Source organism: Oncorhynchus kisutch, linkage group LG11, assembly GCF_002021735.2.
Source record: "Oncorhynchus kisutch isolate 150728-3 linkage group LG11, Okis_V2, whole genome shotgun sequence".
Classification (NCBI taxonomy): Eukaryota; Metazoa; Chordata; class Actinopteri; order Salmoniformes; family Salmonidae; genus Oncorhynchus; species Oncorhynchus kisutch.
In genome coordinates this window covers 22,386,514-22,402,098 of record NC_034184.2, presented here as the reverse complement: position 1 = coordinate 22,402,098, position 15,585 = coordinate 22,386,514, and the positions used below count along the sequence as shown (strand labels likewise).

Genomic DNA, 15,585 nt, shown 5'->3' with positions numbered 1-15,585 from the left:
ATCTGTACAAACAATAGTACGCAAGTATTAACACCATGGGACCGTGCAGCCGTCATACCGCTCAGGAAGGAGACTCGTTCTGTCTCTTAGAGAGGAATGTACTTTACTGTGAAAAGTGAAAATCAACCGCAAAGGACCTTGTGAACATTCTGGAGGAAACTGGTACAAAAGTATCAATATCCACAGTAAAACGAGTCCTATATCGACATAACCTGAAAGGCCGCTCAGCAAGGAAGAAGCCACTGCTCCAAAACCGCCATAAAAAAAGCCAGACTAAGGTATGCAACTTCACATGGGGACAAAGATCGTACTTTTTGGAGAAATGTACTATGGTCTGATGAAACAACAATAGAACTGTTTGGTCATAATGACCATCATGTTTGGAGGGTAGAGGCTTGGGGGAGGCTTGCAAGTCGAAGAACACCATCCCAACCATGAAGCACGAGGGTGGCAGCTTGTGGGGGTGCTTTGCTGCAGGAGGGACTGGTGCACTTCACAAAATAGATGGCATCATGAGGGAGGAAAATTGTGGATATATTGAAGCAACATCTCAAGACATCCGTCAGGAAGTTAAAGCTTGGTCGCAAATGGGTCTTCCAAATGGACAATGACCCCATGCATACTTTCAAAGTTGTGGCAAAATGGCTTAAGGACAACAAAGTCAAGGTATTGAAGTGGTCATCACAAAGCCCTGACCTCCATTCAAAAGAACATTTGTGGGCAGATTTGAAAAAGCATGTGAGAGCAAGGAGGCTGACAAACCTGAATCCGTTACACCAGCTCTGTCAGGAGGAATGGGGAAAAATTCATCGAGCTTGTGGAAGGCTACCCAAAATGTTTGACCCAAGTTAAACATTTTGAAGGCAATGCTACAAAATACTAATTGAGTGTATGTAAACGTCCTACCCACTGGGAATGTGATGAAAGAAATAGTCTGAAATAAATCATTCTCTCTACTATTATTCTGACATTTCACATTCTTAAAATTAGGTGGTGATCCTAACTCACCTAAGACAGGGAACTTTTACTTGGATTAAATGTCAGGAATTGGGAAACTGAGTTTAAATGTATTTGGCTTAGGTGTATGTAAACTTCCGACTTCAACTCTGTGTGTATTATTTTACCTTTAACTAGGCAAGTCGGTTAAGTACAAATCCTTATTTACAATGACTGCCTACCAAAAGGCCTCCAGCGGGGATGGGCGCTGTTTAAAAAAAACAAAAATGTAGCCTAGTGGTTAGTGTTGGACTAGTACAAGGTACAAATCTGTCGTTCTGCCCCTGAACAGGCAGTTAACCCACTGTTCCTAGGCCGTCATTGAAAATAAGAATTTGTTCTTAACTGACTTGCCTAGTTAAATAAAGGTTAAAATAAAATATTATTTATATATATATATATTTTTTTTTTTTATTATATATATATATTAAAAAACAGGGCAATGCTCACATCACGACAACAGACAACACTACATAAAGAGAGACCTAAGAAAACAGCATGGCAGCGACACAACATGGCAGCAGCACAACATGGTAGCGGCACAAAACATGGTACAAACATTATTGGGCACAGACAACGACACAAAGGGCAAGAAGGCAGAGACAACTATGCATCACGTGAAGCAGGCACAACTGTCAGTAAGATTGAGTCTTTGAATGAAGAGATGGAGAGAACAGTCCAGTTTGAGTGTTTGTTGAAGCGAACTGAAAAGAGGAGCGACCCAGGAATGTTTGCGCTTTGGGGATCCTTAGCGGAATGTGACTGGCAGATCAGGTGTTGTATGTGGAGGATGCCGGCTGCAGTAGGTATCTCAGATAAGGGGGAGGGAGGCCTAAGAGGATAGGCATCAACCAGTGGGTCTTGAGACATGTATACAGAGATGACCAGTTTACAGAGGAGTATAGAGTGCTGTGATGTGTCCTATAAGGAGCATTGGTGGAAAATCTGATTCCCAACTGTAAAGAACATCTTGCCACTCGAGAGCGCCCTTACCTGCCAATCTATAAATTACGTTTCCGTAGTCTAGCATGGGTAGGGTGGTCATCTGAATCAGCGTTAGTTTGGCAGCTGGGTTGAAAGAGGAACGACTACAATAGAGGAAACTAAGTCAAGATTTAACCTTAGCCTGCAGCTTTGATGTTTGCTGAGAGAAGGACAATGTACCATCTAGCCATACTCCCAAGTACAGATATGAGGTGACTACCTCAAGCTCTAAACCCTCAGAGGTAGTAAGCACACTGGTGGGGAGAGGGGCATTCTTCTTACCAAACCACATGACCTTTTTGTTTTGCAGGTGTTCAGAACAAGGTTAAGGGCAGAGAAAGCATGTTGGACACTAAAAGCTTTATAGAGCGTTTAACACAATCTGGGGAGGGGCCAGCTGAGCCCCAGCTGAGCCCCAGCCTTTGTTCCACATATACACTACATGGCCAAAAGTATGTGTACACCTGCTCGTCGAACATCTGTCCAAAATCATGGGCATTAATATGGATTTGGTCCCCCCTTTGCTGCCACAACAACCTCCACTCTTCTGGGAAGGCTTTCCAGTAGATCTTGAAACCATAGGTCGACCGATTTATGATTTTTCAACGCTGATACCGGTTATTGGAGGACCAAAAAAGCAGATACCGATTAATCGTCCAATTTTTTTACTTTTTAAAAATGTGTAATGACAATTACAACAACACTGAATGAACACGTATTTTAACTTAATATAATACATCAATAAAAATCCATTTAGCCTTAAATAAATAATGAAACGTGTTCAATTTGGTTTAAATAATGCAAAAACACAGTGTTGGAGAAGAAAGTAAAAGTGCAATATGTGCCATGTAAGAAAGCGAACGTTTAAGTTCCTTGCTCAGAACATGAGAACATATGAAAGTTGGTGGTTCCTTTTAACATGAGACTTCAATATTCCAAGGTAAGAGGTTTTAGGTTGTAGTTAATATATTATTTATAGGACGATTTCTCTGAGCGAGTGACGTTTGAAACGCTATTAGCGCACACCCAGCTAACCATTTCACATCGGTTACACCAGCCATTAGGCTGATAGGCTTGAAGTCATAAACAGCGCTGTGCTTGCCAAGAGCTGCTGGCAAAACGCATGAAAGTGCTGTTTGAATGAATGCTTACGAGCCTGCTGCTGCCTACCATCGCTCAGTCAGACTGCTCTATCAAATCAGACTTAGTTATAACATAACACAGAAATACGAGCCTTTGGTCATTAATATGGTCGAATCCGGAAACTATCATTTAAACCTGTCGGAACCTGTCGGTATTTTATCTAATGGGTGGCATCCCTAAGTCTATTGTTGTTACGTTGCACAACCTTCAATGTTACGTCATAATTATGTAAAATTCTGGCAAATTAGTGAGCCAGGCTGCCCAAACTGTTGCATATACCCTGACTCTGCGTGCAATGAACGCAAGAGAAATTAAACAAATTCACCTGGTTAATATTGCATGCTAACCTGGATTTCTTTTAGCTAATTATGCAGGTTTTAAAAATATATACTTCTGTGTATTGATTTTAAGAAAGGCATTGGTGTTTATGGTTAGGTCCAGTCGTCCAACGATTGTGCTTTTTTCGCAAATGCGCTTTTGTTAAATCATCCCCCACCGTTGCATCGGTTATATGCAACGCAGGACATGCTAGATAAACAAGTAATATCATCGACCATGTGTAGTTATAACTAGTGATTATGATTGATTGGTTGTTTTTTATAAGATAAGTTTAATGCTAGCTAGCAACTTACCTTGGCTTCTACTGCATTCACGTAACAGGCAGGCTCCTCGTGGAGTGAAATGAGAGGCAGGTGGTTAGAGCGTTGGAATAGTTAACTGTAAGGTTGCACGTTTGGATCCCCCGATCCGACAAGGTGAAAATCTGAACAAGGTTGTTAACCCACCGTTCCTAGGCCGTCATTGAAAATAAGAATGTGTTCTTAACTGACTTGCCTAGTTAAAGGTCTAAAAATACATTTAAATCCGCAAAATCGACGCCCAAAATACAGATTTTCCGATTGTTATGAAAACTTGAAATCGGCCCTAATTAATCGGTCGACCACTAGTTGGAACATTGCTGCGGGGACTTGCTTCTATTCAGCCACAAGATCATTACTGAGGTCTGGCTGAGATGTTGTTGCTCCTAGATGTTTCCACTTCACAATAACAGCACTTACACTTGACCATGGCAGCTCCAGCAGGGCAGAAATCTGATGAACTGACTTGTTGGGAAGGTGGCATCCTATGACGGTGCCGTGTTGAAAGTCACTGAGCTCTTCAGAAAGGCTGTTCTACTGTCAATATTTGTCTATGGAGATTGCATGGCTTTGTGCTCGATTGTATACACCTGTCAGCAGGTGTGGCTGAAATAGCCAAATCCACTCATTTGAAGGGGTGTCCACATACTGCAAATATACAATATATACACAAAAGTATGTTGTCTCACTGCTATGATATGTCAAGTTTGAGCTCTTTTTTTTGAATTCCCTTGAATACAGAAATTTGAATGTTTTTTCAGCACCCTGACCAGAAACATTCGTCACAGAAGAGGAGAGAAGGTAGTGATCAACGTACCCAGTAAGTGTAAATAAAAACCGGTCTTCACCATTTGCACTTAACAATTACACCACTCAGTCAAATACATTTTGTCATTTTCACTGGTCAAATTTAGGATACATACTTATCGGTATCTAATTTTCACTGTGCTTCTTTCTCCTTGTTAGTCTTTAAAGACAAGTGCACTCCATCTCCATTTGTGGAGAAGTTTCCGGAGGATGATGGGGAGGCTGCCAGAGCAGCTCTCCCTGATCACATCTACATGGATGCCATGGGCTTCGGAATGGGCAACTGCTGTCTTCAGGTATATGCTAGACATTATACTAATAGTAACATTGTATACTGTCGTTATTTGTTTGTCTTTGGATGCATGTTCCTTTTTTCAGTCGTACATCATAAATTACGTGTTCATATACTAGAGAATATTTTTTAAAGGTTGTGGGCATGTTTATATATGCCTGTTGATTAGTCCTTAAATTAACTTGAACCTTTTTTATGTTTTTCCAGGTGACATTCCAAGCTTGCAGCATTGAAGAGGCGAGGTACCTTTATGACCAACTAGCAACATTCTGCCCCATAGTGGTAAGATATGCTTAGAAAATGTACAGAAAAAATTGCATCAAGTAGTAATTTTTTTTATCAAAGGTGTCGTAAATGGCTTTGTTTGAATCATTACAGTATTCATTAAAGCTTTGGTTGTTTCGAGTGCTTTTTGTGTGGTGGAAACTGGAAAGCTAATTGTTGATCGTTTACAGATGGCCCTCAGTGCTGCTTCGCCGTTTTACAGAGGCTATGTGTCAGACATTGATTGTCGCTGGGGAGTTATTTCTGCCTCGGTGGATGACAGGACCAGGGAAGAGAGAGGGCTGGAGGTGAGCAGATGAATCATGAAAAACTGGCCCCTAATTAAAGAAACATGACCTTGCCACTAGTTGCTTCAGGGGGTTGAGTGTCCTGCTCAGATAGGCATTATGAATTTCTCTGTTGATTTCCTGGTGTTCAATTGTAACGTTAGTCAGAGCAGATTTTCAGTTATTTGTTTGTTGAATTGTCAGAAGATTTTCCTACTTTTCATATTCATGGTCTTTTAATGTCTATGAAAATGTTGTCTTTGCAGCCTTTGAAAAGCAACAAATTTCGAATCTTGAAATCAAGATATGATTCAATCGACAGCTACCTCTCCAGTTGTGGCGATAAGTACAATGACATAGATCTGACAATAGACGAGGAGATCAACAAACAGTTGCTGGATGCAGGTAAACACTGTAACAAAGACATCAGTAATAGAACATGTTGAATGATAAGTGACTAGGGAAAATATTATTTTAAAATGAGTAGTAAAATAATCATACAAAAAGTGATGTATTGTTTAAGCATTGAAACTGCCTGTCCGACAATGTTTAAAAAAACGTTTATTAGATTTGTTTTAATCATAAAATGTTCTATAGAGAAGTGATCATAATCTGTGTTTTGTAGGGATCGACAAACTGCTGGCCCAACACATAGCCCATCTTTTCATCCGGGATCCGCTGTCACTCTTTGAGGAGAAAATTCACCTGGATGATGAAAACGAGTCGGATCACTTTGAGGTTAAAATGATACCCACCCTATACTGATTTACTGTGGCTGCATTACTGCTGAAAACCAGACCAATGCTTATGACAGATTTTAAAAGGAGGATTCTTCGTTTATATAATCAAAATGTATTTTCACATCTCTCTTGTAGAATCTGCAGTCAACCAACTGGCAGACAATGAGGTTCAAACCTCCTCCTCCAAACTCTGACATCGGATGGCGAGTTGAGTTCCGCCCCATGGAGGTAGCATAAGTCTTACAACTCTGACACAAAAGATTGAATATAATTTGCATATTTAACTGAAATGCGCTCATTGGCAATTTATGCATGTCTGCTAAATAGTGTTACGTGAACAAACAATACTTGCAACAGGATTTACATGTACTGTGTCTTAACTTCTTTTTGTACAATGTTAGTGTAGAAATATTTTGTGGACATTTTCTTTTATTTCAGGTGCAACTTACCGATTTTGAAAACTCTGCTTACGTTGTTTTCATCGTCCTGCTCACCAGGGTTATCCTGTCCTATAAACTAGACTTTCTCATCCCCTTGTCAAAGGTGAGAATGTGGTTGTTCTTGTTACACTTTTCATTCGCTGAATTTTATGAAATTCAATTAAGTTAGACTGGTTGTTTTTGTGGAGTTCCCAGTACATTCACTTTCGAGTCTCATAGCAATGGGTCTGAATACTTAGGTAAATAAGGTATTTCTGTTTTTTAATTTTTAATACCTTTGCAAAAATTTCTAAACCTGTTTTTTGCTTTGTCATAATGGGGTAGTGTGTGTAAATTGATGAGGAAAACTATTTAATACATTTTAGAATAAGGCTGTAACCTAACAAAATGTGGAAAAATGTAATGGGTCTGAATACTTTCCGAATGCACTGTATAGGTCTGTGATATAACACCATTTGTTTTAGTGTGCTTTGTCTTGTCTTTGAACAGGTTGACGAAAACATGAAAGTGGCCCAGGAAAGAAATGCAGTCCAAGAGGGCATGTTTTACTTCCGGAAGGACATCTATAAAGGTGAGATGATACAAGTCCAGTGTTTTGAAACCTGGTCGGGGCGCGTTTTGTCAAAATGCCTAAACAGTTTAATGCTTCCTCTTCTCTTGTGTCATAGGCTGTAACCCTGTCCTCGATAGCTCCTCAGCAGCCCAGAACGGCTTGGACAGTGAGGGTGACAATGAGTACATACTGATGAGCATTGACACAATCATCAATGGAAAGGTGCTTATTAATAATATTTCTAATTTAATATATCTTTCTCCTGAGCCCTTTAATGCAAATCAGGTTTGAGGAGTTCGTAAGGTAACTTTAGTAAACTCTTGAGTTCAAATGTGTATAACCGGTACCACGAAAGTGGCTCACCTTTTAGCCAGGTAAATTTCTATGGCAACAAATCCTTCGGAACTAACCTGCTTCGAACAGGCTAACTCAGGGAATACTCCATTTATCCGGAATGAAGTGTCTGAGCCACGAGTTGAAGACTAATTAAATAGGATGCCACATTTCATAGGATGCCACATTTCCAACAAGTCAGTTCGTCACATTTCTGCCCTGCTAGAGCTGCCCCAGTCAACTGTAAGTGCTGTTATTGTGAAGTGGAAACATCTAAGAGCAACAATGGCTCAGCCGCGAAGTGGTGTAAAGTTTGCCGCCATTGGACTCTGGAGCAGTGGAAACGTGTTCTCTGGAGTGATGAATCACACTTCACCATCTGGCATTCTGACGGAAGAATCTGGGTTTGGCGGAAGCCAGGAGAACACTACCTGCCTCAATGCATAGTGCCAACTGTAAAGTTTGGAGAAATAATGGTTTGGGACTGTTTTTCATGGTTCAGCCTAGGCCCCTTAGTTCCAGTGATGGGAAAGCGTAATGCTACAGCATACAATGACATTCTGGGCATTTCTGTGCTTCCAACTTTGTGGCAACAGTTTGAGGAAGACACTTTCATGTCTTTGCATGAAAAAGCGAGGTCCATACAGAAATGGTTTGACCACCTTTGGGGTGAATTGGAACGCCTACTACGAGCAGGCCTAATCGCCAAACATCAGTGCCGACCTCACTAATGCGCTTGTTGCTGAATGGAAGCAAGTCCCCACAGCAATGTCCCAACATCCACATACTTTTGGTCATGTAGTGTATAATCCATAAAGGCAGTTCCCATTTAAGTCAAGACTGGCAGCCATTGTTAGTGTACCCATGAGTTTAACAGTCAAATTGCCAGGTTCCAAAACACGTCTATGGTATCAATGCAACAAGCTGTTCCTTGGGAGTGATATTAGTTGGAAGATGGTGATCATGCATTGATAAGAACAGCAAAGCCGGCAATGACGATAAATAATAAAACAGGCTGCACTTCTAAAAGCCTATTTCACACCATAGCATGTTGAATTTGCAAGATAACTGTTCTTTCATTTTGATTTCAGCACAAATGAAAATGGCACTGACTCACGCATGTTTGATGTTTCAGTAATGTCTCAATGAAAAATTCTGCATTCGACTAGCAATGTTGTTCATACATGTGCAGTTACATGCCTGCTAGATTTAGCTACACGCCAACACGGGGATGCCAGGTCTAGCTAAAATTTCTATCCTAATGACCACTCAAAACGCACCCAAGCCTGAGAACTGGCCCAAGGTGTTTTTTTTATTTTTTTTTATTTTTTAATTCCTCTCTCTCTCGCAGCAACAGAGTTGCCAGAGGAGTTGCCACAAAAGTAGCAGTATCTTGTGTGGCCACAAGCTGCATTAAGTACTGCAGTGCGTCTCCTCCTCATGAACTGCACCAGATTTGCCAGTTCTTGCTGTGAGATGCTATCCCACTGTTCCAACAAGGCACCTGCAAGTTCTCAGACATTTCTGGGGGGAATAGCCCTACCCCTCACCCTCCGATCCAACAGGTCCCAGATGTGCTCAATGGGATTGCGATCCATGCTCTTCGCTTGCCATGGCAGAACACTGACATTCCTGTCTTGCAGGAAATCACGCACAGAACGAGCAGTATGGCTGGTGGCATTGTCATGCTGGAGGGTCATGTCAGGATGACCCTACAGGAAGGGTACCACATGAGGGAGGAGGATGTCTTCCCTGTAACACACAGCGTTGAGATTGCCTGCAATGACAACAAGCTCAGCCTGATGATGCTGTGACACATCGCCCCAGACCATGACGGACCCTCCACCTCCAAATCTATCCCGCTCCAGAGTACAGGCCTTCGTATAACGCTCATTCCTTCGATAAATGCGAATCCAACCATCACCCCTGGTGAGACAAAACCGTGACTCGTTAGAGGAGAGCACTTTTTGCAAGTCCTGTCTGGTCCAGTAACGGTGGGTTTGTGCCCATAGGTGACGTTGTTGCCGGTGATGTCTGGTGAGGACCTGCCTTACAACAGGCCTACAAGCCCTCAGTCCAGCCTCTCTCAGCCTATTGCGGACAGTCTGAGCACTGATGGAGGGATTGTGCGTTCCTGGTGTAACTCTGGCAGTTTCCATCCTGTACCTGTCCCGCAGCTGTGATGTTTGGATGTACCGATCCTGTGCAGGTGTTGTTACATGTGGTCTGCCACTGTGAGGACAATCAGCTGTCCGTCCTGTCTCCCTGTAGCTCTGTCTTAGGCGTCTCACAGTATGGACATTGCAATTTAATGCCCTGGCCACATCTGCAGTCCTCTTGCCTCCTTGCAGCATGCCTAAGGCATGTTCACGCAGATGAGCAGGGACCCTGGGCATCTTTCTTTTGGTGTTTTTCAGAGTCAGTAGAAAGGCCTCTTTAGTGTCCTAAGTTTTCATAACTGTGACCTTAATTGCCTACCATCTGCAAGCTGTTAGTGTCTTAACGACTGTTCCACAGTTGCATGTTCATTAATTGTTAATGGTTCATTGAACAAGACTGGGAAACAGTATTTAAACCCTTTACAATGAAGATCTGTGAAGTTATTTGCATTTTTACAAATTATCTTTGAAAGGGATTTATTTTTTTGCCGAGTTTATTTTTGGGGGGATTGATATGCCAACATGGCTATGGTCATAGGACCTAGGTCCTTCACAAAAGTTAAGGAGTTGCCTACTACTAATAGATAAATACAGCTGTCAACTGAGCCAGAAATGTACATCATTTTTTTATCCTCTAAAAAGGCCAACATTGGAATAATATTTTGCATAAATGTACAGAAATAATTTACCTACATGTAAAAGTGTAGCCTAGGTTATATATATATTGGCTACAGCCTATCATGTCCACCCCGATGCTGACATGGAGGCGCCAGAAAATGTAGCTTAACTTCAATGAAACTTTGAAATACATAAAGTCTAAAAGCCAGTCATGTTTGACAGTAATGTCGGATAATCAACATAAAGTCTTGATTCTGTTGACATACTCTGCATGATTCGTTCAGATCAAATGGCCATGAGCCAAGAGAAAGGCCATTACCCATTTTGCAACTATTTAACCATAAACTTAACTGTTCAAAACCTGGAGGTTTTATGTCATTTAAAAGGCAAAAATCAGACCATATGTTGAGGGAATTCTTTTATAAACACTATAAAATGTGCCATTGAAAACAGTATTTTTCTATTCTATTGGTTTTCAAATCGACTTCCTTGTCCACCAGGCAAAGGCACATCCTACTCATATTAGACACCCATACTAGTTGTTCCGTCTTTAGATCTCCGCTTTCTAAATTTATAACATATTTTAATCTCTGTCACATGAAAACGCTTGCATGTGCCATGCTCGTTTTAAAGAAGTTTGTTCCCGCTAATTGCATTTTGGAACCTTCTCCCGTAACCTACTGCCGTATGCACATTGCTGCACTTATAATGTGAAGAAATAATATTGTATTAACATTTTAAGATAAATGTTCTGATCTGTTACATAAGCATTATTGCTTTTTAAATATTTGATGTATGGTAGTTGTCCCAGAACTGTCCCAGAATCTGTTTAAACCATCCCAGACTTTTTTTTTTTTTTTTTTTTTTTTTTTTTTTTTGCGTCCCCGGGAGGACTGGACAACCTTAATTTAAAGCCCTGGCAACATACCAAGTGAGAAAGCACATTCTTCGATCTTCTCTCTGAAACTGTTGGATGACTATTTCTTAGTTTCTCTCCCTTGCTGTGTTGCCTGTAGTAGGCTAGTGATTAGTAGGACTGCGGGGGGGGGGGGGGGGGGGTCAGGATACAATGAACGAGGCAAACAAGAATTATAGTGGGAGAAGTATCTAGCTAGTGCTAATTAAATCGTTTGTTGTTTTTCAAATCACTTGTCATGACTGCCTCCCTCCCCACCACTCACTGCCTGATAGTCAGCCGTAGCAGGTCACAGTGAAATAAAATAATAATAATTAAAGAAAAATTCCATGGCAGCTGCAATTTAGAAGTGGCCCAAAATCCTGCAACCTCCGACCAATACGTTTTCACCCTGTGACATTGTTTTCAAAGTAGCCCATTTTTGCGGGCAAACCATGGACATGGCGACCCTGGGCGGACAACGATATCCACCTTCGTAGTATGGATGAAGCCTGACCTGGAATGTGAAGCTGGCTAGATTTCTAAAAGCCGGAGTAGATCTAGCTTGCTTCGTAGGATAACACTCTGTCTGCACTCTTGAGTTTCAACTATAACAGTTGTTGTTTCTTATCATTTAGGAAGGAGTTTTTCAAGGGCTGATACCAATCCTTAACTGCTACCTGGAAAACATGGAGGTGGACGTCGATACAAGATGCACCATCCTGAACTACCTGAAGCTCATCAAGAGACGCGCCTCAGGTACAGTATATTTAGCGAATGGACAATGACAATTTGACACTGGGTTGGGTAACATGTTTTTGTGGCTCATAGGATTTCGTAAAAGCACGCAGCATTCTAATAGTGGAAGTCACATTTTGCTCCCTGACACTGTCAAAAAGGTTTGGTAGCTCTTTGTGCATTAGTGTTGAATCTGAACTGAAGTCACATGAAAATGTATAGGATTATAAATGCCAAACATGAACTTGTTTGTTTTTGGTGTATATGTTAGTGTAACATCTTAATTATCAAATCCCTCCCCAAAATCATGATATTTCTCTCTTTCTCCTTGTTGCTGATGTAGGTGAACTGATGACCATAGCAAAGTGGATGAGGGAGTTTGTCGACAAGCACACTCAATACAAGCAAGACAGCGTAATAACTGACAAAATAAACTACGACTTACTCCGCAAGTGTGACAGTATCTCAAAAGGAGAGGAGCGATGCCCAGAACTTTTTGGAGACCCAGTCAATCGGGGCAAATAAACCAATTGTCACAGCTGTAATCAATGAATTAATGTGTTGTCCATCATCAATGATGTACGTGAAAAGAGAGCCTAAATATCTGGCTGAACAAAGAAGTGGTCCAAACTACACTAAACAAAAATATAAACGCAACATGTAAAGTGTTGGTCCCAGGTTTCATGAGCTGAAATAAAAAATCCCAAAAATGTTCCGTATGCACAAAAAAACATATTAATCTCAACTTTTGTGCACAAATTTGTTTACATCCATGTTAGTGGGCATTTCTCCTTTGTGCAGTCAAGTTGAGGGAGTGTCCACCAGAGCTGTTGCCAGAGAATTTGTTTAATTTCTGTACCGTAAGTCATGTCAATGTCGTTTAAGAGAATTTGGCAGTAAGTCCAACCGGCCTCAGCTGTAGACCACTTGTAACCACGCCAGCCCAGGACCTCTGCATCCGGCTTCTTTGTCTGAGACCAGCCCCCCAGACAGCTGATGAAACTGTGGGTTTGCACAACTGATGAATTTCTGCAAAAAAAATCTGAAACCGTCTCAGGGAAACTAATCTGCGTGCTCGTTCGTCATCCTCTCCAGGGTCTTGACCTGACTGCAGTTCGGTGTCGTAATCAATTTCAGTAGGCAAATGCTCACATTCAATAGCCACTGGCACGCTGGAGAAGTGTGCTCTTCACGGATGAATCCCGTTTTCAACTGTACCATGCAGACTATATGGCATCGTGTGTGCGAGCGGTTTGCTGATGTCCACGTTGTGAACAGAGTGCCCCATGGTGGCGGTGGGGTTATGGTATGTGCAGGCATAAACTACGGACAACAAACACAATTACATTTTAGCGTTGGCAATTTGAATGCACAGAGATACCATGACGAGATCCCGAGGCCCATTATCGTGCCATTCATCCGCCACCACCTCAGAGGAGTGGGACAACATGCCATAATCATAGCCTGATCAAATATATGCGAAGGAGATGTTGCACTGAATGATGCATATGGTGGTCACACCAGATAGTGACTGATGTTCAGATCCATGCCCCTACTTTTATTTACATTATTTATCTGTGACCAAAATATGCATATCTATATTCCCAGTTGTGAAATCCATGTATTAGGGCCTAATGAATTTATTTAAATTGACTGATTCCTTGTGAACTGTAACTCAGTGAAATTGTTGCATGTTGCATTTATATTTTTTTCAGTGTAATTTTAGTTTTAATGGAGAACATAGAATTGCATGTGTGCATTGCGAAGGTGAAGCCGGTGTATTGAAGTTGTATATACTGTTACAGATAAACCATAACAAAATGCAATCTGATGTGTAATTGGATATGTAAATATTTTTCTTCTGTTCATGGTAAATGTAATGAACACAAGTTCACTTTAATATTTAAGTGTAAACTATACCATCTGCTCTACAAACATTAACAAGGGTTCTTACGTTTCCAAATGTGGTATATCTGCATTTGTCTGAAATAATTTTTGTTTTTGTGAGAAATGTAAAATGAAAAGTGTGATTTGCTGTGCTGACCTGACAGTAGAACATTAAGAAAGTAGTATGACATTGAAGTGAATGTTAGCATTTGGTTGGAATGTCTCATTGAATAAATCTGTGTACAGCACTAAGTACAGTATTTATCTTGGTTACTTGGTTCTATGTTTCCACGATAATATGCGCATTGTGGAATGAGATCTTTAATTCACTAGAGGGTGCTAGTGGCATACCAAATGTACATTACTGTTGAATGGCATAACGCTCCAAAGGAACCAATCTTATCAATGTAAACATCTTTTATACGTTACATATTAAGGATGGATCAAATCTGCCCATTTACATAAATAAAAAAAATCAGTGCAGATGTAAAGAATTATGTTCCACGCCCTAAAAATATAGGCCTACGCTTGAATAGTATAAAAGTGGCAACTTTTAGTCTAGTTAAGCAAGTCTCCATCCTATCACACACGGGCGGATTGACCATCTGATAAATGCCAGATTAGCTGGTCCAATATATCAAATTTGATCTCACAAACCTGGTTAGTAGATGTTAATGCGAGTGTAGCGAAATGCTTGTGCTTCTAGTTCCGACCATGCAGTAATATCTAACAAGTAATCTAACAATTTCACAACTACCTTATACAAGACGTTTTTGTCTTTTGAGCTTCTAGTCATGAAATCTATGCAGCCTACTCAATCACTTTTTATAGCTACTGTTTACAGGCCTTCTGGGCCATATACAGCGTTCCTCATTGAGTTCCCTGAATTCCTATCGGACCTTGTAGTCATAGCAGATAATATTCAAATCTTTGACTTTAATATTCACATGGAAAAGTCCACAGACCCACTCCAAAAGGCTTTCGGAGCCATCGTCGACTCTGGGTTTTGTCTAACATGTCTCTGGACCTACTAACTGTCACAGTCATACTCTGGACCTAGTTTTGTCCCATGGAATAAATGTGGATCTTAATGTTTTTCCTCATAATCCTGGACTATCGGACCACCATTTTATTATGTTTGCAATTGCAACAAATAATCTGCTCAGACCCCAACCAGGGAGCATCAAAGATGTGCTATAAATTCACAGACAACACAAAGATTCCTGGATGCCCTTCCAGACTCCCTCTGCCTACCCAAGGACGTCAGAGGAGAAAAATCAGTTAACCACCAACTGCAGTTGCACCCCTAAAAACTAAAAACATTTCTCATAAGAAACTAGCTCCCTGGTACACAGAAAATACCCGAGCTCTGAAGCAAGCTTCCAGAATATTGGAACGGAAATGGTGCCACACCAAACTGGAAGTCTTCCGACTAGCTTGGAAAGACAGTACCGTGCAGTATCGAAGAGCCCTTACTGCTGCTCGATCATCCTATTTTCCCAACTTAATTGAGGAAAATAAGAACAATCCGAAATTTATTTTTGATACTGTCGCAAAGCTAACTAAAAAGCAGCATTCCCCAAGTGAAGATGGCTTTCACTTCAGCAGTAATGAATTCATGAACGTCTTTGAGGAAAAGATCATGATTATTAGAAAGCAAATTACGGACTCCTCTTTAAATCTGCGTATTCCTTCAAAGCTCAGTTGTCCTGAGTCTGCACAACTCTGCCAGGACCTAGGATCAAGAGAGACACTTGTGTTTTAGTACTATATCTCTTGACACAATGATGAAAATAATCATGGCCTCTAAA

The 15,585-nt window shown here is 40.9% G+C and overlaps 1 protein-coding gene across 1 annotated transcript in view; it reads left to right on the top strand.

Annotated features, from left to right (window-relative positions):
• Positions 1-14,036, top strand: part of LOC109899867 (glutamate--cysteine ligase catalytic subunit) — a 36,493-nt gene extending 22,457 nt beyond the window's left edge. The window contains exons 5-16 of the mRNA XM_020495475.2: positions 4,523-4,581; positions 4,728-4,864; positions 5,068-5,142; positions 5,316-5,432; positions 5,678-5,816; positions 6,037-6,149; positions 6,287-6,379; positions 6,590-6,694; positions 7,081-7,162; positions 7,260-7,366; positions 11,788-11,908; positions 12,231-14,036. Of these exons, the coding sequence (XP_020351064.1) occupies positions 4,523-4,581; positions 4,728-4,864; positions 5,068-5,142; positions 5,316-5,432; positions 5,678-5,816; positions 6,037-6,149; positions 6,287-6,379; positions 6,590-6,694; positions 7,081-7,162; positions 7,260-7,366; positions 11,788-11,908; positions 12,231-12,412 (1,330 nt within the window). The 3' untranslated portion in view covers positions 12,413-14,036. The remainder of the gene's footprint in view (positions 1-4,522; positions 4,582-4,727; positions 4,865-5,067; positions 5,143-5,315; positions 5,433-5,677; positions 5,817-6,036; positions 6,150-6,286; positions 6,380-6,589; positions 6,695-7,080; positions 7,163-7,259; positions 7,367-11,787; positions 11,909-12,230) is intronic.
• Positions 14,037-15,585: the final 1,549 nt, after the last annotated feature.